Source organism: Melanerpes formicivorus, unplaced genomic scaffold (genome assembly GCF_026170545.1).
Source record: "Melanerpes formicivorus ecotype bairdi unplaced genomic scaffold, bMelFor1.0.p_v2 SCAF_25, whole genome shotgun sequence".
NCBI lineage: Eukaryota > Metazoa > Chordata > Aves > Piciformes > Picidae > Melanerpes > Melanerpes formicivorus.
The window spans coordinates 5997859-6020982 of NW_027142377.1; the positions used below are offsets into that span (position 1 = coordinate 5997859).

A 23124-nucleotide genomic window follows, 5' to 3' on the forward strand; every position below is an offset into this window, starting at 1 on the left:
CTGTAACAGACAGGGTTATTCTTCTAGAAAAAATGGAGGGTGGTAATAGATGCAGCTAACACTTTCTTTTCAATAGCCATTTTATTTATAAAGTAGTTATAAAGTATTTGTACTTTTTGTGCACAACTACACACAAGAGCATTTCATAAGCAAGAATGAAAGATAAAACAGGGTCAGTGGAGCCTGAATAGCTAGCAGGTTGATTACCTGGCAAGGGCATGGCAATATCTATTCAATGCTGTGGATACAGTGTCAGGACTGGGTTTTGCTAAACTCACTAAACAGGCTAATCAACATAACAATTAAAGCATTAGAACAATCCGTTCGTCAATCTAGTCCTCACCAAATACAAAGTGACCAAGGAATACATTTTATTGGATATAATGTCCAGGGCTAGGGATAGATGGAATATTCCATGTTGCCTACAATTATAGAGCTAATGGCTTGATTGAAAGAACGACTCTTTAAGCTGTGTTGGCAGTTAGCCTACATCAATCAGTTCATCAAACCTGGGGTGACATTAGCTGAAGGAGCTGGAGCATCAGTTTATGTATTGCTAGGAGGTGACACTCCTGTTTTCCTCTCATCACAGATTTTCTTATTTTGCTTTGTAGTCTTGTACTACAGGAAATGTTCTTTGGATATGTTTCTGCAAGATCACCATGTAAATACTTGGATTTGGTCTATTGTAGCTAACTCTTCTGTATTTTTCATTGAGAATTAGCAGCTACACATCTTTTTGACAATGAGTTTCCCTGATGTTCTAGCTCCAGTAGCTGTACTACAGAATTATGTTGTGCTAAGTGCTTTTGATATTAACGTTCCTCATTGTTATTTGTGCTGAGCAGGGAAAGTGTGACAGTTTAGGCTGTGCCTTTAAGAGGGTGATAGCTGCAGAATTCTCTAGGTGAATGTTTAGGTGTAAAAACATCACACTACAACAAACGTCTGTATGCCAAAGAACATTACAATATCGATTGGCAGTGGACTATCTCCTTCTTTGACACCTTAAACACTACTCCAATTCTGAAGGCATATGTTGCTTCAACATAATTGATGAGTCAGGCAGCATCAAGGGTGACATTTGATATCTCTAGGACTTAATTTATCAAATGAAATAGTCTACTGGTGGTGCCTGGCTGCCTGAGTGATTTAATTCCCTGACAGGATGAGTGGAACACCTGATTTATCTATTTTTCTCTATCTGTTCTTTATGTGCCTCTGCAAAGTACCCTACCCAACATCCATCAAGTCCAAATGGCCACCTCCATCTTTGCCAGCTTCAGTGGAAGTGGTCCCTTGAGCAAGGGGGTAGAAGGTGGGAAAATAACGGAACATTGGCAAGGATTATGAACACATTCAGAAGACCTGCAGCTGAGGTGTTAAAAAACACATACACCATGCTAACTGTTATTTAGCCTTTTGTGTTAGATAGAACATGTACCTTTTGATAAGTCTGGGATGGTCTTGGAGCCACCTTGTAGAACATGCTTCAGATTTCTGCCCTGTGCAGTGGTAAACTATGCCTGCATGAATCCCTGAAATATAGGTGATAACATCAAGTTCAAACATGCTCCAGCATGTTTGAGCTCTGTGATGCCTGTGTCCCTGTGAGCGTGCTTCTGCTCTGGGGATCCTCTCGTTGGTGAGGTAACAAAAATAAATTGATTCTTTGCATTTCATCCATGGTTTTGTGGTTGGGCCTGTGTCCTGCATGTGCTGGCTCACACAGAGATCCAGATGGTCCCTAAATAGCTATTGTCTTAGCATTCTGCCCATATATTAATGAACTTGCTGCTGCTATGGAACCCAGCCAGCTATGTTCCTTGCTGACACAGCAGGTAGAAAAATGCTGATTCCTGTTATGTTATTTCTAAAAGCTAGACTGCTGCTTACAGACTGCAAAGTTATCATGCTGAAGGGACAAAAGTAGACAAGCAATGGGACAAGCCACTTGTCACCTTTTTTTAGTCACTAATGAGCTCTATGGAGCAAGAATAAGCTGCTTACCAGGTAACTACTTCCAGAAGCCCCATTGGGGTTCTTGTTCAATTCTGTCCATCTTTAGATCACTGTAGCTGATAGCATTTCTTTGGTGACAATCTCCTCACACTACAGTGTCACAGACTCACTTAGACTGGATGGTCCTTCAGCTGGTCTCTGGTTCATCCTTGTGTTCAAAGACAGGTCAACATCAAATTCCCAGCAGGGTCTTTGGGGTTTTGCACAGCTGGATCTTGAAAGCCTCCATTATGGAGACTCCAGAGTAAGATGTCTCAGTGTTGTCTGCATCTTGATTTTATCCCCCTCTCCCCCATATATATGAAACCATTCCAGCCTCCAGGCAAAGTATGAACCATTAACCACTACCCTCTCTAAGCCAAATGATCCAGCCAGTTATTAACCCATCTAGCAGTCTACCCACTGAGACCGTAATGTCCCAAGTAGCACCTGAGGATGGTATTGCTAATGTCAAGACAGACGACATCCATCAGTTTCCATTCACAGATCTAGGCACTTCATCACAGAAGACAGTCAGGCATCATTTATCTTTGGTACATCAATGCTCATGTTGCCACATCCTCCCAGAAATGGTCTTTGCTAGAAATGACCTAACTTTTGAAGACAGATGGAACATTTGTCTTTATCACGGATCTCCCTTGATATCCATGACCTTTCAAAGATGATAGTGTATGACAGCATTATGACACCAGCTAGCATGCTTGGATGCTTCCCTTCCAAGTCTTAGGCACTTGTCTGGCTTGAGATTTCTCAAGAGCCCCATGACTCAAGCTTCCTCTGCTGGTAGTTTGATGATACAGAGGCTTGGAAGAATTTGTTGGTGAAAACTGAGGCAAAGCAAGCATGGAGTACCTCAGCCTTGCCTGCACCCACAGTTACTAAGTCACCCACTGAATTTAGAAATGGGTCCCATTTTTCATGTTACTTCATTTGTTACTAATATAGCAGTAGAACCATTCCTTCCTTCTATGATATCCCTTATAAATTTTGACCATACTTACATGTCCCTGCAATGTTTCAAAATTCCTCTTTTGTATCCCAGTCCTGCTTCTGCCTCTTGTATACTGCTTTTATTGCACTGGAGCTCAATCACAGGTTATCTGGTCAGTTGAGCCAGTTTCCCTGACACCATTCACTTGTTTTCATGAGTACGAGGATGAGCTGTTTTTGTGCTAAGAGGATGTTGTCCTTAAAGACTTGACATCTTTTCAAATCAAAGCAAATCATCATGTACTATTTTTGTCAGGGCTTAAACTTAAAACAAATAATTACCTGAATGTACAGGTTTCCAGATGATTATGAGGTCGTGCTCCAGTCCTACTGGAAACTTACTTCTTGTGCTGTGTGAAAAATCTCTAGCCTTGCATGTAAAATCTCAGGCAACACACTTCAAGAATTGCTACACGAGTGATTATGTTACATGTGCCAACACATTGGACAGATCTTAGGTTGCAAAAAGATGTCTTCAACGTTTCCTGCTTCCAAAGCATTGAGCTCATCACATAGCAGCGTAGATGACAGAAACAAGGGTGTGGATCTGAGCCCTGTGATTATTAGTCGAGAGTGCTGGTGCAAAGCAACACATTTCTGGGGCTTGAAATCAAGGAGAAGAAAAGGCAGGAACTGAGGATGAGGAGGTCATGTGTGTAGTGCAGAAGGAATGGATAGAGAACTCTGACTGGAAACCAGTTGCCAACATCTTCCTGTTGTACTGCAGCTATGAAACCCAAAGGGTTTTGATCTCTCCATTAAGACATGCACAATGGAACAGGTCCAGAAGGTTTAGGTGCTGTATGTGGGGCTGGGCTATTAAGTTCCCTTTTGGTTTTCTTTTACCCAAAACCAGCACTAAAAAATTAAGATGTCTGAGGAAAAAAACCCTAATATTCTGTTTGTAGATCATTATAGTTGCACAGCCAAAGTTGAAAACATTTGAAAAGGCTGTAGTCTGATCAGCCTTAACACTCCACTCCTTTCTGTTCCCTTGTTAATAAGCTTTATCACATGACTAATTGTGGGAATTAGCTTCCCTTCCCCTCCCCCCCCCCAAGAGTCAGTAAAATCTATATTAAGTTTGTCTCCAAAATGCCCTTGTTACATGAACTACTGCAAAAACATATGAGGTAAGTATTGTCTACATATATAAAAGCACAAAGAAATGTCATGGGGCATTTGCAACATACAAGAAAATTATTCCTAGGAGACAAGTTCCATGGATTATTATTATTTTCCTGACTCTCTTTTTAAACAATCAATGTTTTCTTTTAAATCTTCCTTGAAGAATAACATTGTAGTGCAGAAAGGTGAAGAAAAGCAGGGGGGCAAAAGCATGGAAAGGACTGAGACTCATTACTGGATTACTGAATCCACAATGATGTAGAACAGCTAGCAGAGGGTCCAGATTCAGTATTCAGTATTCCTAAGGTTGGAAGGGACCTCAAAGATCATCGAGTCCAACCTATCACCACAGACCTCATGACTAGAGTAGGGAGGACACTACTGCCCGCTGCATGACCTTCCCATTAAGGGTCTGATGCGCTACCAACTGAGCCACCTGAGTTGTTCCCAAAGGGAATGCGCCCAACATGGGGCTCGATGTCACAGGACAGATGTCACAGGACAGATGGTAAATATAATCAACTTCTGAATTTTAGAGCCCCCAAGTGCTCAAGGCTATCACATTTTTTGGCTGACAAATAAGTGGGGGTCACATTATTAGGTTTGATCTCATCCCAGGCTCTTTGTTGCTTTCAGGCAGGATCCTGAAATCTCAGAAAATGCTGTAGTTTTGTTCACTGCAAGTTTCTTCCAAGCTACTGCCATTCTCAGTGCAGAACAAATAAGAATGAATCTGCAAATAGCTTTATGCTATCTTGGAGGCATCCAAGGGAATCTTCTACTAAAGCAATAAAATTTGTGTGTGTGTACTGTAGGAAAAAAAAAGACATGTTTCCACTGTCTCCACCAACTGACACCGAGTCAACAGCAATATAACAGAAAATTACCACTGTCAGGGAAATACCATTTCCTAACTACTACAGATATATAGGTAGATAGGTTAGATATTGACTTGTGCTTTGGGTGAGGCAAGTCTAGGCTACAGGTTCTGGAAGAACACAAAGCATCTACTTGTGTTATAAGCACTAATGAAGTAGAATACATAGTCCACAACCCAGTTCTCAAAGCTTAGGTCTTACTGTGGCCCAGCTTCCAACGAATGCAAGGGTACAGTATGGTTGTGGGAATGTGGTTATGCCTGGTGTCCATTACTGCATGGGAGTCCCTGCTATCAATTAGCACTGAGTGAATCTGACTTAAAATAATCGCAGAAGATATTCAAACAAGCAGACCCACCCCGAAGTGCCATATTTCCCCCCCAATAGCAACAGCTTCTCTTCTGGCAAGATCTCTCACTGCTTCTTTGTTGCTCAGCTACTTCCTCTCCTGTCCTTGGTACACCACAGGTTGCTAGAAGCAAAGACAGCCTCCCTACTCCCTCACATTTGATCATCCCTAATTGCCTTCCCCAACCCATTAAACAAAATCCTTCCTTTGGAAGCCTGGGAGTTTTGCTCTATCAGAATTGTTTCTCTATTTCTGTCATGCACACATAGACACACAGAACATTCTTACATCATTAAAATGCAAAACACATTGATCCTGTATGAGTATTTTCAAAAGCAGTGTTTCCAAATCACGACTTTCCTGAAGCCAGAGCTTTCTGTATGCTCCCTAGAAAAAAAAAGGTTTGTGGAGCTGATTTCTGCAAAGCCTGATGTTCCAGTCAGTCAATTGTGTGCAACTATTGCTACACATTCCTGGCCTAGAAGCCTTTGCTGTGGCATGCCTTCACTGCAATCTCTACACCACCAGTCGCTTCAAACCAGAACAAGTCTCCCTCCCCCTCTCCTTGCAAAGTAACACAGCTCTAACTAACCCCAAGTGTTTCAGCACTGCCACAAGTCTCAAGTGCTACAACCAGCATCATCCCTCGCATCCCCTGAATATCGTAACACTGTATTTCCCCTCTTATGTGAGGTGGAAGCACACCTCAGTGAGGTGCTGCAAAAAGAAAGACACAGGAAGACTGTGTAAAATTGCACACCTACAAGAGAAAGCCATGTAAACAGATCAGGTAGGAAGGAACAGTATCTGTTCCTGTAAAATAGAATAAAGCATAAGTACTGAACAGGGTGAGGCACCTGGGGCGGGGAAACAGACCAGACAGGAATGGGGAGATTCCTACAGGGAATGAGATTCCTGGTTCATACAAGACTCTTGTTTCCTACTTTCCCAATTCCATGTTAGAAGCAGGAAGACAGAGAAAATGGTATGTAATTCAGAGCACAGTGCTGTGCCTGGATTTACCAAATCTGCCTTTGAACTAATCCTCCTGAACTTTCTAAGGCTTTCCTTCATCATCACTTCCTCAGCTAAGGAGGGAATTTGCCCATAGTTCAGTGCTTCCTTCACATGTCACATGCCAGGGTAAAGCTCCTTCTCATCAATCCACATGTTGCTTGTAAGCTTTCACTAATCTAGCAGGTACATTTACAACAATTTCCTTTATTTCTTTGCCACCCCTTTTGGGCCAAGCTTTGCTTCTTTAGGCTCACCCTTCAATAATATTCTACTTCTCTAGCTATGTCTTTCCTGTTAAGGAGAAAATCCTAACTAATCCCCTCCTGCAGGTCTACTGCTTTCAAAACTATGCATTTGCAGCAGGTTGACAATAAACAAATTTGATACTCAAACTGACAGCAAAAATTTCAGACATCATTGTGGCAAATAGCTAACATGTAAAATGATGATGAGATATACATGGTATGTAAAACACTACTAGATTAAGTTTCTGGAAGCAAATCCCAAGGAAGACCTTTTCAGTCATTGCACAAGCATTTTTGCTTTCCTCATCCTACACAAACCCACGACTGGGAAACACCCATACCAAGGGATACACCTAAAGCCAGACAATCATCAAGCATGACACTGGGTGTGCCTTCATTAGAGTGCTAGGTGTGTGAGAGCCTTATTTAGAGAAAGATACCAGATAGCAGTTTATTTGTAAAAGAGCGGAGCCCTTGCCATGGTCCTTGTGTAAAGCTTTCAACAGGAATGGGAAGGTGAGTGCTCCAGCTTCAGCTGCAATCTCTCCATCCTCCTTTTACCATCACACTACACTGTAAAGCCAGACTCTTTCTCATCAATACAAGAGTTTCTACTAATGATCACATCAAGATTAGGATACTCTGAGTCAGCCAGAACAGGTATCGCAGACAGGCAACCTTTAAGATTTAGGCTTTTTTGGTAAGGGCATACATGGCATGCTTCATACCAACTGCTCTACAAAATGTCTACAATAAAAGAGAAGGACAGGCTTCAAAAAAAGCAGACTGAGAAAACAGTAAGTAAACTGAATTGCATTTTAAGCATTATGAGGCTAGAGAGCAAGCATCAATAAAGTGCAGACATCATCAAAACCAACCTTTTGGTAACACTGAGAAAAGACAGCTTCCCCTGCCTACAATTTTTTGGGATTTCCTTGTACAGCAGTAAATCATACTTCAAAAACCACTCCACCAGCTTTCCCCTAGTGGTTAATATGTTGCAAAGTCAACTCAACTATTGGTTAAGCTTTAGAAGGAAACTACTACATTTCAGCGTGCATGTGTTTGCTGTGTTTACTGTGGACTACAAGCTAGTTAGTCCATGGGACCAACAGTTTATTGCACGACTCAGAACTCTTACTGCAGTTTAGGATGATAGAAAAAAATGCAGCTTGAATTCCCAGGATTATAAAACTTAACACACAAGCCTAATCCATAGAACTCATTCAATAGAGACTAAGACCACCATGAAACTAGCTTAATAAGTAATGTTGCAATTATCTGTTTCCAGTATTGAGACAATTAAGGTAAACAATGACACCTTACCTTCATTCCTTTAGCAATCCCATTTTTCTTATAGATTCCACTTTTTAAGAGGTTATTCTGTTTCTGATGATGATGATGTAGATGTCCATTGCAGACAGCACTGGGATTAGCCATCTGTTTATTAGTCAGATTCTCAGTTCTTAAAGGTGTCTCAGGTCTTTCTACTGTAAAAAAGACAGTGGGATGAGCAGATAAAGTTCTTGGTTAAGGCCTAAAAGGTATCCAACTGGTCCTTCAGGATTTTCCAGGATGAGAGTAGGAAATATCTTTTGCAATATCTTGGAAACTTTAAACTCTTTCTTTCATACACCTTCAGCCCCAGCAAGCTAGAACGCGAACTACATAGCAAAGGTGTGATGTTTAAATCTCTGAAAAATACTGCTCATTGCTGGCTATTGTATGAACACAGCTTCTGTGAGTCAACAAGGCTGCTGCAGCTATCAAGAAGTGGGTGGATTCAGAGGCGGGGACACTTAAAGATATATTACCTCTTAAATATCTCCTAGTGAGGAACACTCTGGGTTTTTTTTTTCCCTTCTTTTTTTTCCCCCCCTCTTCTTCTGATTATATTCAACATAGAACCATGTTACTCCATTTACAGTAACAAAAAGCTTAAAAAAATTTAAACAGAGTAAGTTTTAAAATGACATAATTCATTTTACTAAGAGTATCTTTACTGGAAAAGAAAGCAGTAAGCAGAACAGAACAGCTTTATGTTTCTTTTTGTTGAACATTTTATTTTGTAGGTAGCATCATAGTCACAACATTAACCCTGCAAGGAAATAGAAAGCATTTTAGTGTTAAAATGAAATTTCACCTAGAGCTAGAAGCAATCTATCTGACCCTATTACACAGATGTGTGCAGGGGTGTTTTCTAGAGTGAACTGGCCCTTTAAATTCAGTTTGGCCACTAATGGGGACAAACAGCATGCTATTATAATTAATGAGAAAAGTACTTTTGTGTAGTTAATTAATTTACTCTTAAAACAAGTCAGGCTTTAATCACATTTGAAACTACTAAGCAGGACTAATATACATCCTTGCTTTCAAGTAAGAGTTTATTGATTACAGAAATGTTGTCTTTACTGAACCAAAGTCTCCTTTTTTTTAGATTATAAGGGCAAAGCATAAAAGTATATGGCATCTCTGGCAGCATTTGATGGAACCCTTTCCTTCTACAACAATTAAAATTATTGGGGAGTCAGATTAAAGGAAAATTATATTATAATATTCACTTTGGAAAACAGTAAGGATGAAAGGCTGGGAGAGTAAAAATACTTGGATTGTTTTCATTAGAAAAAATATTATGTCATCTTGGCAATGAAATATTAAGGGACGTACAGGAAAGACAAGTAACAACTTGAGTATATGGAGTACAGAAGATTATAATGCTAGATAAACCACTGTGAAGATATTCAGGGAAATGTTTTGATTTTGTAAACTTGAGTTACCCATGTCTTGAATTGTTAAAACACGTTTTCTCCTTTGATGTGATTTTCAAAGTGGTATATCCTTAACGTGGTGGAAAACTTTTGGTCCCTACCTAAGACAGACCTCAACTGACCTGTCTCTGGTCAGAAATGTCTATATCTTTCTTTCTTCATTTCACCTTATTTTATGCCACCCAGTGGTTTATAGAGACTTCCAATAAGATCTGTGGAAAATCTCAGTGACACAACTCAGTAGCACAACTGAAAAAGCAGTTCATCTCTAACTAGGTTTGATTTTTATATCCTCAACAAGCCTTTTACTTACATATTGTAATTAATAAGACAACAGTTGTGTGGATTAAGAAAATATCCCATTAATTAGCTAAAACAATACAGGAAGAGTAAAACACTAAAATGTTTTGTGTCACAATTACACCAGATTTATCATCAGAACTCAGATTTCTTTTGGGTGTTTTTCCTAGGCAAAATTACCTCACTTCTGTATGAATCAGTATTTTTAAAGCTTCATTAGGTGTCTGTGAGGATAACTCAATTGCCGATTAATTGTGATATGTGACAGACAAATTGTTGGTCATGACAAGTGACTAAGAGTTCATATTTGCAAGGGAAAGACTGAGTTGAAGATAAGTTGGAAGCAGATGTAAAAAATGGTCAGTAACACTTCCCTGTGTTTTTGTGACCTATGGTGCTATGGTGATAAATGGAACAAGATAAAACAGAGGATGTTCTCTAGACCTGGCAAATTCCTCTCACTAAGAATCATTCTTCATTTGGGAGTGATTTCCCTGATTGTCACATCAAATCAAACTTGACTAGAGCATCTACTCACTCAGGTACTGATCATCTCGATCCTCTTGTGATAAAGATAAGACAAGAAAACTTACCCCAATAGCATTCTTCCTCTGAACAGCTTCCGGTATTTCCACTGTCACCGTTGCCAGGCACACTTCACAACAGACTCAGCACCTTCCAGGACACAAAGTGATATAATTTACATCTTATGTGAATCTTACTCTATTTTTCAATTAGGCTTATGGGGGAGTGGAATCTCTCATTAGATAACAGTTCAGGTGATATAAATTTTGCCTCTAGTTCCAGGTTGCTATTTCTAGGCCCATGAAATACCACTGCCCTTAAGTTAATAAAAAAGTGAATTAAATATGCTATATTAATTTTAGTTTTCAATGCCATCACTCAAAAAAAGAGAGACTACATTTACATATGGATTTAAATGAGCAATCTTAAAAACCTCAGAGAACAGCCATCCTTTTGGATTTCTTTTAACCACACTAAAAGCCAGAGCTCAGAGAAGAAATACCACTAGAGGCTGAGTAAAATTCCTGCCCTGATTCCATTCAAAGCAAACGATTTATAGAAAGAATGAGTCTGTCTTGCACCTTACAGAAATCCCTCTTACTCAAAGCCATCCATTACTCAGGCTTCTCTATCCGTATCTGTCATGCTACTTATCTATCCTGCCTGGATGCTGACCGAAGGACCCAATGATTGTGTACTTTGCAACACTAAAACCACCACCAGCAATACTCTGTCTCTTATTACCCATTCTGGGAAGTAGGAGGAAAGGAATTACTATACAGACTACACAAGAACTTTGTGTATTTAACTGCAGGAGACCCCAGTCCTACTAAGATTATATATGTGCTTCAATTTAGCAGCTTGGGTACTGATCAGAAGTTATCAAGTTGCTCTTCATATGCTGGCAAGAGATGGTGAATTTCTAAGTTTACTAGCAGACCACATGCCATGGTCTACATAGGTGCTAGTAAAGTTTCTAAGATGTGGCTACAACTACTATAAATCCGTAGGAAAACCATCAATGAATGCCCAAGGTCTAGGTTTTATTCCTTGCTTTGTCATTATCATGTTTACACTGGGCCTTTGCTGACTCACCTCTTGAAAGAAGTACTTAAATTCTTTTTAAATGCTATGAGAAAAATTGCTGAGAAGTGTGGTACAAAAAGGAGGTGAAATATATCCAGATAATTAGCCAAGGTTTAACAACAGAACAGAGAGAATGGGATGAGTAGGGCTCTGTAGAAGCAGTCCCTCAATATTTGAAGAAAACCACTTTTGTGCTATGCACTACTGTTGTTACACTGGGTAACTTAAAGGACTGGCTTCTGGTGATGCATCCAAGTAATGGGCACAAAACCATCTAACCTTCCAAAACTCTGATGACTTTTGTTCCATTATGATCATTTAATGTTATTTGAGTGACCGCAGGGTTGCTGTTTATTACACCACTGCTGGATTACCTACCAATCAAAAAGGTACATGCTGCAAGAAAGTGTGAGAGCTGATCCTCAGAAAGCCGTGTCATAAAGCCAGAAGAGTTTCCACAAGATTCCTGCTCCCCCCAGAGAACAGTTATTTATAGCATAGTTGTGAAATGCTCTTGCAATCTAGTTACAAAATCTTGATAACTTCAGTTTGTGACAGATGTAGATTGCCATGCCATGTGAAATAACAAGGATCTACACAAAGATTCTATGATTATTTTCACTGGGCAGACACTGATGTCAAATTGGAGCTGAAAAAAATGGGAGACTAACTCTATACCTATGTTAGAAGTCATGGTTAAATTAGGTGCAGAGCATGACCCAGTAGTGGAGTATGGAGTTAAAAAGCTTTCTTGTTCTCCTGATCGCTTTTCTTTCAACAGAAATTCACCCTATAAATTCTGTGTACCATTGATGATTTCTTCTCTTTCTAGGATCCCAGTTTGGTGCCTGTGGACACATGGATATCAGATACAATTCCTGCCTCTGATACATAAATGACCTACAATACAGCAACACCAGTGATGCCTAAATAAATGAACAAAATAGGAAACGCCATGTAACAGAACAGCATAAGCAGCAGCAAGTATCAGGTATCAGCTGGACAGTCATCTCCTTGGGTGTCTTTCCAGATTTCAGCAGCACTGTCTGTGGGCTAAACTTCCCAAATGTTCACATGGAAGAACCCCTAATTCATGTTTCTTTCAACAGGCAGGTCTCCCCTAACTCTCACAGGTCCCGGCATTACCTGCAGAGCCCTGGGGATAGCATGGCAGCCTTTCTTCACCTCTGCAGTCTGGGAACTGGGGGAGAGAGCAGAGAATGAACAGGCTTCCCAAGAGGGCTTTATACTCTGACTTATAACAGATACTAGTTACTGCAAAAAGCTTGCACATTTTACAGTTTTGTTGGGTTGTGTGAAATTCCAGAAGTGAGGCTGAGAACTCCAGAATGGGAAAGACCTATCAATGAGGGAGCCTTGCACCACATGAATAATAAACTACCTGGAATTCACTGCAAAATGCTTGTACTGGCAGGAAAAACTCTGTCAGGACTGTGTTTACCAGTGCAAGAAGCCATGCCCATCTGTGAAAGCTGAACTAACCCCAGCAACCAAGAGCCAGGGGAGCAGGCAAGGCCTTGGAGGGTGCAGTCTGATATGCTTGTGGCTGCTGCACTGTAGCCTGGTGTTGGACCTGACTGTTGAACAGACAGGTTAGACTTACACTGTCACTTGATTGCTTGCTATAAAAACCTTTCTGGGTGAAGCAAGAACATCAGTTTAGCAATTTTATTCTGTCAGCATGTACTACTGCGTGGAAGGAAGCAATGATTTTTTTTCCTACTTAAGAAACTAACTTTTATTCTACAAGTCTGTACCAGTCTTCAGTTTTCCTCAATGCTGCTTCTGTTCTAAGGTTTGTGGTGGTTGCCATTCTGCTGGCAGAGGTCCCTCCTCTCAGACTGCCACTAAGTCTTAAAAGGGATGGAGGCCTCTTTAGAGGCTAGTGGATGGAGAAATGTGGCTCATAGCTTGAAATGTGACTCCAGGCTTCTGAACTGCATTGCTTTTCCCTGAGAGATACTTAGAGAAAAAACACTGTAGCTTGTGAACTACCAAGGTGCAAGAGCTTCTTAGGGATCACAGATATAGATACTTAAGGAGGGAAAGCCTATTGTGCTAACTCGCAGCCTTTACACATGGATTCACACATCTGAGGGGTCTACAAAAGACTGGAAATTTTGTTTGGCACACTATGAAGCTGCAGCACTTCATGCAACTGCCTTCCACTGAAAAAGCATTAACTTTTTTTCTCTTTTTTCAAGTGGGCCTTGAAAATTTGTTGTTTAGTACAGCAGCAGCCCAGATGGATTTGCTGATTTGTAATCGCAGAAGTAGGACATTATTAACCTGCTTGCTGGCTCATACCTCAAGGAGTGGCACAACAGTGTGATTCTGTGGGAAGTCACAAGTACACAAATGCATCAAGAGAGCACTTCCACAAAGAAAATATCAAACATCAAAAGATTTTTTTTTGGAGCAGTTGGCATTTTCTGTCCCAATCTCATCTCATGTCTCTATAAGAAAAGTCTAAATGACCCTCAAAATGCAGCTCTGAGCAGTCCAGAATAGGTGTCACCTTTGAAACTTGACACACCTCAGTAATCCTCTCCAGTTTGTTCTTTGATGGGTGCCCCAAGGGAAGCTCTTGAGAAATAACATGAAGCAGGCATAGACTTGATCTTTTACATTTTCCATCTGAATTTCATCTGTATCGCTTTATCGTCACAATCTATTGTTTCTCTCTTTCAACAGATTTTTGTGGGTAGCTCTCAGGAATGTACAAAGAGCTGTTGGCCTTCATGCATCCTGCTTGTTCACAAAATCAGTGGGCTCAGAAAAAACCCCACAAACAACACAGAGTAGCCACTGAAAATTTTTGAGAATTCATATTGGATGGCACTAATAACAAATGTTTGCCTGGCTGTAAGGGAGGAAAGAGATTTCCAGTTCTCATCACAGGCTAGCAGCAAAGCAGTGATATATATATGAATATTCATTGGGAATGGTCTGCACCATTTAGACCTACTACAGCTTAGGGTTAGGTTCTCTGCTCTTTCACTGTCGCTACTATTATTTTCATAGTCTCTTGCTTTTTTTGGTAGCATCTTATAAACTGAAAATTAAATTACAACATCATTTGCATTGTCTCAAGAAGTTTGCCTGTAATGATGAATTTTGGTTATTTCTCTTGAGAAATGAAGATCCTAAATTCCTCTTCCTCCTGAGAGAAAGTTCATTTTTAACAGCTTCAAATCACTGTAGTTAGAAACATGGACTTTGCTGCAATATTCTTAAAGTGATACTGCAGGGTTTGCATAGGAGAGGGAATTTCACTGACTTCTTAATTTCAAAGAATTCTGCTTGTTCCTGAGTACAGAAAGAAGCTGGCACAAGTATTTCTCAAAGGTCTTTTCAGGTGGACAAATGGAACTTACATCAGGTAATAAGAGAATCACAGAACAAGCTACACTGCTTGCAGGGAAAAAGTATCAGACATTACCTTGGGATAAATCCCCAAGCTTTCACATTTGGGAAACTATTCACACGAATCACAAGAACTACAAGTTTACCTTTTTCATTCATCTTCTGGCAGATAAGCTTGACACTGCTAGAGGGTAAACGAGATAAATATTTGGTATTTTCACATATAAAGTGGGCAGAGTTTATCCACATGTCATTTTCCAGTCTGGATAAAAGTTATAAATTTTATCTATTTATTTACCAAGCAAGGAATTTGACTGTTTTTTTTTTTAAGTTCACCTTTGTGAATACTGCTATTCCTTACAAGCTACAAGTATGTCACTGACAAGACCTGTGTGCTCACCAGTGGAACAGAAGAAACTTCTTAAAGACTCATACCAATTCATATTCCAAACTCTTGTATTTGGTGTTTTATAACAAATTGCACCCCAGGCCCAAGTGGAAAGCAAGCCCATTTTTCCTTTCTTATGTGGAACAAAAGAAAAGAATTGCTTTTCCTTAGTTACAAATCCTACATCGCCTTACTCTTTCGTGAGGTACAAGATGACAGGAAAATGGTTTCAAACCATAAGCATATAAATACACTGTCCCTCTGGTTTCTTAAGCAGTATTTCCAGAATTTGTTCTCTGAGTGTATCCAGATGGCAATCAGCTGTGAATACTCAGGACATTAGGAATTTTTGGAGATTTTTTTGATATATGGTACACATATCTAGTTAGGAATCTGTACCCAGCCCAAGGATATTTGCGGCACCTGACCCTTTCATCTCCTTGATAGGATTAAGATTTAATAAATCACAGAGTTGCTATGGTTCTGCCTATATCTTATGATAAAATAAACATACCTGATAGAATGTCAAGGTCAGAAAAAAATCAACAATAATGGGGAAGAGGGGAAGAGGGGAAGAGGGGAAGAGGGGAAGAGGGGAAGAGGGGAAGAGGGGAAGAGGGGAAGAGGGGAAGAGGGGAAGAGGGGAAGAGGGGAAGAGGGGAAGAGGGGAAGAGGGGAAGAGGGGAAGAGGGGAAGAGGGGAAGAGGGGAAGAGGGGAAGAGGGGAAGAGGGGAAGAGGGGAAGAGGGGAGAGAGTCCAGTATACTCTTTTGCTCTGGCTTCTTCCACTTAGAAGTATGATGCCATTACTACACTCTTACCTAGTTTTTGATCATAAAGTCAAATGTACTCCTCCATGCAGTTAGACTAAATTAATTCAGTAGAACTACTCATCAAAGCAAAAACTTAGAAGAATTTTAAAAGCACCAGGCAGAGGCAAAACCTCTTCCTTGAACATTTTTCTACTGACCTCTTTCACTAGCAATGTGATCTGTAGTCATATAACATCTATGGCTGTCCAAGGCACATTTCAGTCTACTCTTCCGAGATCTCCTGCCAGTCAGGCTAATTTGTTTGCTGGTCTCCATAATTTGGAATGAGCCAGTGTGGTATTGTCATTATTTCCAGCCACTGACGTGCTAAAGAGCAGGGACAGCTCAGTGCCATCTGTTCCTTCTTTGTGTCATCATCACATCAATTCAACCAAGGCATTCTTAGCTACAAACATGTGGAACATTAAGACAACCGATACTTAACCAGGAAGACAAATTGCTCTAGTATTATTAATAAAACTAAACCAAAAGACGTAACTTTATGTTTAATGATGAAATTTCTGTCTCCGTAACAGGAAATTAGGAAGTGATTTCACACAAAGCCTAAAACTCATTCTTCTTGTAATGTAATTGTTCAGCTCTTCTTGAAACATGAGATTTACACAGGCCCAGGTGAGAACTAATAACACTGCCCAGACGAAAAAAGAGCGTTGCAAAATAGCAAACAAGTGGCTTCATTTTGCAATCCTTACTCACTCAATAGAGCACTTCGTGTGATTAGTCCCAGTGAGGTCAATGGCCCTTCTCATGCAAGTAGCAGCTATGCTTCAACTCCTTTTTATTAGCATCACTAAGCTTAGTGCCATGACACAGAAGATTACTTACCAAACCCATTACCAGTGTAGATTATTGGGTTAAATGTGGCTCCATTAAAATCTGTCTATACTCTCGTTTCCCGTTGTCAATGCCTTTGGTTTTGTTATTCATCATTTCAGTTGTTTGTCCTATGTCTTAGGGAAATAGAAGTTGAGATAGTGAAAATAAATAAAGAGATAAAGAAATAAATCTGTTTATTACCAGTTATTATGGCAAAGAGATGGTAGCTTTATAAAAACTAAAACTTTCTCATCAGTTGCCTCATGATACTTTACTATGGTTGACATTAGTTGCTTTTACCCTGGACTGTAAAATAAATGGAGGAAGCCATTTATTGTTCACGTTACCTACTTTCTGTTTTCACTTGTGCATAATTTTGTTTTATTCTTTTTGAGAGTTCTGCTCAATATGTGACTTTGCAAACTTAGGTGCACTTCTGCCTTAAGCAGCTTTAGCTGAAATTCTTTCTCAATCTCACTCCTTGCTGAAGTCAGTGGCAGCCTGAAGAGGTACTAAGGGTCAGATGGGAGGATGAAAGGTTGAGTGAGATGTTAAAAATTCATTCTAGAAGCTGGTCCCAAACACAGGACGAGCAACATTACAAAATCATCTCAAGAATTTTTAAACCACACAGAGGACTTTCCCAACCCAGATCATTCCGTGATTTTCTATGTTGGTTCCAGCCCTTTGCTTAGTTGCACTGTCTAATTTTGTCAATAAAATAAAACGTTGTTGTTCCTTAGTTGGGGTTATTAGCATTTAAGCCTTAGTGCACAAGTCTGAAACATTCTGTATTTATTACAAAAGCTTTAGGAACACACTCTGTTATTCTTAAAGCACTGCAATGTTTCGGGAGTTAAGACTCCAAGAATTCAGTTCAAACCTAGCAGATACACCAGGACATAAAAGCATGTGAAGGCTTCCCAGACCTTGCAGGTTCTATTTGAATACATTAGTTTCAATCACAAGATTTTGATTAAACACATATTTGTACAGGAAGGTAGTTTCTGATTGGAATCTTTTCACTGTCATGCTGAGACACCAGAAAACTAAAGCTTCTTTCCTATGAAATGAATTAATTTTATGTTCCGCATCATCTCTAATTTTAATAGGATGCAAGGTCAGTTGGACAGATCTCAGTAAGGAGCTGGTATCAAGGGCTGCTTTTTTTTTTCCAGTCTCTACGATTCTCTTTTGAAACAAAACTTGATGTCAAACAAAGCAACATATTTGATGTCACTGACCAAAGCCAGGCAAGGCAGACTGCTGTACTTTTGCACAGGCCTCATTCCACATTCTATCTGCTTGCATTCATCCCTTTGCCTGGGAGGTGAGAATTCCAGCTCATTTAGCAGCCTACGGGTTGTAGTGGATTTCTAAGCAACCTTCTCTATACACAAGACTGTAACCAGTCTTTTACCTTGAGTAGGCCTTCTCCTCTCCTGCTATTCACTGCACTAGCAAAAAGCAGCTGATGCCAGAGATTTACCAGAGCATTAATGCAGTTTCTTTGCATTCTTCCTTTTCTTTGCTGGAGGGGGAAAAAAAGAAAAATAGAGAACAAACGTGACTCAAGACTTGTGACCGGGATAGGCAAAAATTGAATACTTGGCAGGGAAGAAGAGACCTGAGGGTGGGGAAAAAACTTTATAGACTCTGTTTTCATTGAAAACAGGTGTATTGAGGAAAGGGGTGGAACAGGGGGTTGGGAGAGATTCTGGAGATTGGGGTTTACTATCATACTTCTGTGAAAGAAGTGGAAAATGTAATACTTTCAGAACACATTCAGCATGAGCCAGGTCCAGATGTTATGTTTAAGACAAAGGCACACAAAAAATCAGTGCTTTCATGTAAAAGAAAAAATTAAGAAATCTGGAGGATAAAAACTCTAGTGATAACCCTGCAATAAGACATGGCCCTCTACAAAGCTTTTCTTACTCTAGGTACTCTGTCAAGATTCAGATTTACACCTAAATAAACTCACATCACAGGCCTAATTTAGACTTGTATTCTATCTTCATTTGCTCTGTCCCTTCCCATTAACCAGAGACTTAGACATTTGCCCTGACATCAAATATGAAAAGTTTCAGACCAAACCCACCTTCCACACAATGCTTAGGACAACACTTTAATTAACTTCATCAAGCAGTATAATTAAAACGAAATTCCAGATTTCATATAGTGTGGAACAGTGAGCAAATAATCCATATATTTCCTCTTTTGGATAGATGCTTAATTTGTGTCAGTGGACTTTGCAGGAACTCAAATGACTGTTCACTGTGTGACCTTTTGATAAGACAGAACACCTCTGAATTAAGCCTTTTTATCTAACTGGTCACAGAGTACAAGATAAAAGCTTTTCTTGCAATTTTCTATACAGATACATATATTGAATATTTCTGATTAAATCAATGCAGCTGTCCAGAGTAAAGGTAAAGGTAAGGCTGGGAATAGTTGTTTATAAGATACAACAAAACTCCAATCACTCTTACAGTGTTTCTCAAATAATGATTATTAAATGTGGCTACAGTTTGGATTTTAGTGAGTCCTTCTGCAGGGTTCTAAAACCTCACATGAGTCCAGTTAAATAAAATCCAAGTTGTTTTGCTATCTTTACTGAGTTAACATCAATAAAAAGCAACAACTTTTTGGCTGACACAAGCTGATGTGGCAAAAAAGTTAAGATATTGCCTTATTTAGTCTTTATTCAGATCTCAAGGCATATGTGATGTTGTTTGGTCCTGTTGGAATGTGTATTTTGTCACATATTAGGATTTCCTAAATCATTCACCAGGACTACTAAGGTTTCCTAGAAAATTCAAAGCTGGCAGTGAGCATGCATTGACTGGACTCACATTTTGAGCTAGATACTATGAGAGAATTCTCTTCCCATAGTCAGCATTGCCAGCTGTCACAGTTTAATCAATAATCTAAAAGGCATGCAATGTTTTCTTCAGGAGCAATGGGACTGTGAGATTAAGTTTATATATAAATATATATTAATTACAGTAGAGAAAGACTGGTTTTTGGTTTTTTCATGTGTTCCTCTGCAGTCACAAAAGCAACAACATGGGGTCCTAATGAAAGCTGAAGTTTCCATATGACAAATGGCTGTGTGAGCTAGGCTTCTAGATAAACAACCGATGTAGTGAGATACATGTTGAATATGAATCCTTGGTAATTCTGCTTATGCAGCATTTTGTAATATTTATTATCCTCTGAGACCGAGTTTCAGTGTGGCTTCCAATAAAACCAAGTTAACAAATTGCATTTTTAATTTTCAACTGACCTTCTACACTTAAGAAGCTGTCCACATTACTATGTCTACTGTCCAGGGAACTAAAATGATGTTTCATAAAACTCTTCCGTTTCAATATTTCTTTTGAGTCGAACCCAAAATTGTTTAGAAACTTTTTGCAGTTACAATTTATTTTGTTTGCCTTTTGAATGTCTCTCTAGAGGGAGAAGATCCTGTAACTGATACACTATTTTTTGTAGTGGAAAGCAAGTTCAGACTCATTCTCTGCCAAATTCCTAACAGAGATTCTCAGTCCTTTTCTTCAGCAGGACTTAAACCACTAGACTTGCTGAATTTCTTTCATTCTCCCTCACTACAGCCAAATAAGATTTTAATTGTGTTCCTCTCAAGAAAATTTCTCAGTGAAACAGTTACAGAAGGGTACAGAAGTAAATGTTCATTTGGGAAAAGAAGTGCAGAACTTCCTGAACCTTCTCTTCCTCAGATTTTTGTTATACTTTCAATTTTTAGTGGTTTGTAGAATGTTTTGTTAAAAATAAATACAGCACATGTAAAATCAGTTATACATCCACAGAAGGCAGCCCTCAAAACTTCATTCTCTTTGACTGAAGACTATACATTTTTATTAGAGGGTACTTCACTGTGGTCCATTAATATTGGGTGCAGATGAGCCACTGAAAGAATATACTGAAAGGTGCAGGCTCTTTGCTGAAGCTGTCCTGGTGCACAGTATCAGCAGATTAAGCTTCACTACTAGAGTAGGATTAACGTCAAACAGATCTTAACTAGGCACAACCATTAATGAACATCTGGAAGAATACTCAGTGTAGCTATTCCAGTCAGTCCAGTCCTTTGGCAATTGCTGAGTTATGCTCCCAAAACTAACATGAAGTGGAGCTTTTCCTGGCACCAAGATATTAACATAAGCGTATATTTTATGCTCATTAGCTTTTCCCAGTTCCCAAGAAGCTGCTTGTGTAATAAGATGTCACAACTATGAAGGCTCGTTTTCCTGTTTGTCAAAAAATGTTTATGTGTAACTGGAGGATCTTAAAAGTGCTTGGATGAATGAACCTGTACTGACCTCTGATGGCTGTGAATGTGTATGAAACAGTGCTACAATTATTTGTGCTTCCGTGGGAACTCTGGTACTCTAATTAAAATAATATTGACATGGCAAGAATAAAGGCTCTTTAAAGATGGAAACCAAATAATTTATAAGGGAGCCTTGGGATTATTTTTACTCTGCATCATAATTTTCTTTTGGAAGCACAGTGAAAATGTTGCCAAGCCGAGTACCTGCAAAAGATATTATTTCTAAAAGATAGTCTGTATTTCTCTCTCCCACCTACTTAGAAATTTCACAAGAAGGTTTTATGAAAACATCTGTCAGTCCTATTCCTTCTTTATAAGTGAGTTCATCTTTCTGACATGAGGCAGAAAGCACATCAAATATGAAATAACTACTGTCAACATTTTTATGGCTGCTGAGTTCACAGTACACTACATAAGACACAGTTCCTAGAGCTGCTAAACTGGGAGAAGCACATGAATTTAAATCACTGTTCTTACAATAGAAACTCTCTTGTGATCTTTGGAAAGGAATCACCTGGGCCATCAAAATGTTGGCAAGGCAGGGGGAGAAGCCACCTTCATTCTGGCAAGATTTTCTCCCAAGGGTTTGTCTCTGATATATTTTACTTTTTCTTTTTTTCAGCAATGCACCACGAAGTTTTCAAGAAGAATAATCTGATCACTGTCATGCAGCTCCTTTCTAAAAACTGCCCTGTGAAAGTGCCATCTTGTTCCTTTTTATGTCCAGGGTCACATTTGCTGAGTTGGATGGCAAGAGGTACAAATTAAAAAGTGAGGCTTTGTTCCCTGTGCTTGGTTGGAATGGACAAGGAGTGAGAGGTTTTACTTCCTCTTGGTTCAATTTATAACAGAGCAAGGCAGAGGAAACAGGAGGCCCTCTGTTAGAAGTACAGGATGGGGCATAAGAGTGGTGATGAGAGAAGTACTTTCATAGTTTCATAGTATCATAGTTTCATTCAGGGTTGGAAGGGACCACAAGGATCAAGTAGTTCCAACCCCCCTGCCATGGGCAGGGACACCCCACACTAGATCAGGCTGGCCAGAGCCTCATCCAGCCTGCTCTTAAACACCCCCAGGGACAGGGCCTCAACCACCTCCCTGGACAACACATTCCAGGGTTTCACCACTCTCATGGTGAAGAACCTCCTCACATCTAGCCTGAATCTCCCCACCTCCAGCTTCATTCCATACCCCCTAGTTTGTATATGATAATTTCTTATCACTTTCACCTGTATTACCCTGAATAGACAGAGAGGTTCATGAAACTGTAAAAAAGGAAGGTGATGGAGCTTCTTAACCTGAAGTAGTTCTGGTGGCATCAAGAACTCGTTAGAGTGCTCAGAACCATAAGTGAACCACTCAAAGCAGCGTACTTGAGCATTGATATGTGACCAGTGTAACTTCAGTGCTCCATCTCAAAGCCATATTCAGTATCCCAATACGCACTGGCTGCCTCAGGAAATCTGTTCAATCCCTAAAAAAAACCCCAAAACCCAAACCAACCAACCAACACAAAACAGGCAAAAGAAAAAGATCTATAGATCTATAACAAGGTCTTAAAAATATTTATAAAACATTGTTCCTGAACATTCAGCATCATGGTGTTAACATTCAGTAATAAGAAATTGGAGCCAAGCAATAGCTCCTCACTTCAATTGCACTAAAGTAATCTTCTGTTAGTGTTGGGATTCAGTGTAGAAAGTGGAAGCACTCTCAGTTTCTCATGTTGGGTGGTGTCCACACATTTCCTCCTGCCAGTGGGGTTTTTGCAGAAAATAGCAGTAGAAAGATTTAAAATTAAGAGAAAGAAGAAAACCCTTTCGGCCTCTGTAATCAGTTTGAAAATTGTTTGGTCTTAAAGTTGAGTCCAAAGTCATTCAGTTGTTTTGGTGGGCATCAAACCAGGTCCTCGGAACTCGAAAGTATAGATGGGAACATGAAACCAGCTACAGAATTTCCAACTTGTTGGGTAGTCTGACTTTTCACAATTTTCTTTCACCCTACTTTGGAGAAAAATCCATAGTTTTGAAATATTAAAC

At 39.6% G+C, this 23124-nt stretch overlaps 1 protein-coding gene and 2 long non-coding RNA genes across 10 annotated transcripts in view; 1 reads left to right on the top strand and 2 right to left on the bottom strand.

The window, feature by feature from the left end:
* Nucleotides 1–8373, bottom strand: part of SPTLC3 (serine palmitoyltransferase long chain base subunit 3) — a 112028-nt gene extending 103655 nt beyond the window's left edge. For all 7 annotated transcript variants that reach the window (XM_068153159.1, XM_068153158.1, XM_068153157.1 and 4 more), the window contains exon 1: nt 7956–8373. In XM_068153159.1, the coding sequence (XP_068009260.1) occupies nt 7956–8069 (114 nt within the window). In that variant the 5' untranslated portion in view covers nt 8070–8373. The remainder of the gene's footprint in view (nt 1–7955) is intronic.
* Nucleotides 7070–21980, top strand: LOC137448548 (uncharacterized). The gene is made up of 3 exons (XR_010989133.1): nt 7070–7145; nt 12141–12299; nt 21708–21980. It is a non-coding gene; the product is annotated as an uncharacterized lncRNA (long non-coding RNA).
* LOC137448547 (uncharacterized) overlaps nt 10336–23124 on the bottom strand; it is a 67760-nt gene continuing 54971 nt past the window's right edge. For both annotated transcript variants that reach the window (XR_010989132.1, XR_010989131.1), the window contains exons 3-5: nt 18152–18262; nt 16741–16865; nt 10336–10372 (exon numbers count right to left, since the gene is read on the bottom strand). This is a non-coding gene — a long non-coding RNA (uncharacterized lncRNA). The remainder of the gene's footprint in view (nt 10373–16740; nt 16866–18151; nt 18263–23124) is intronic.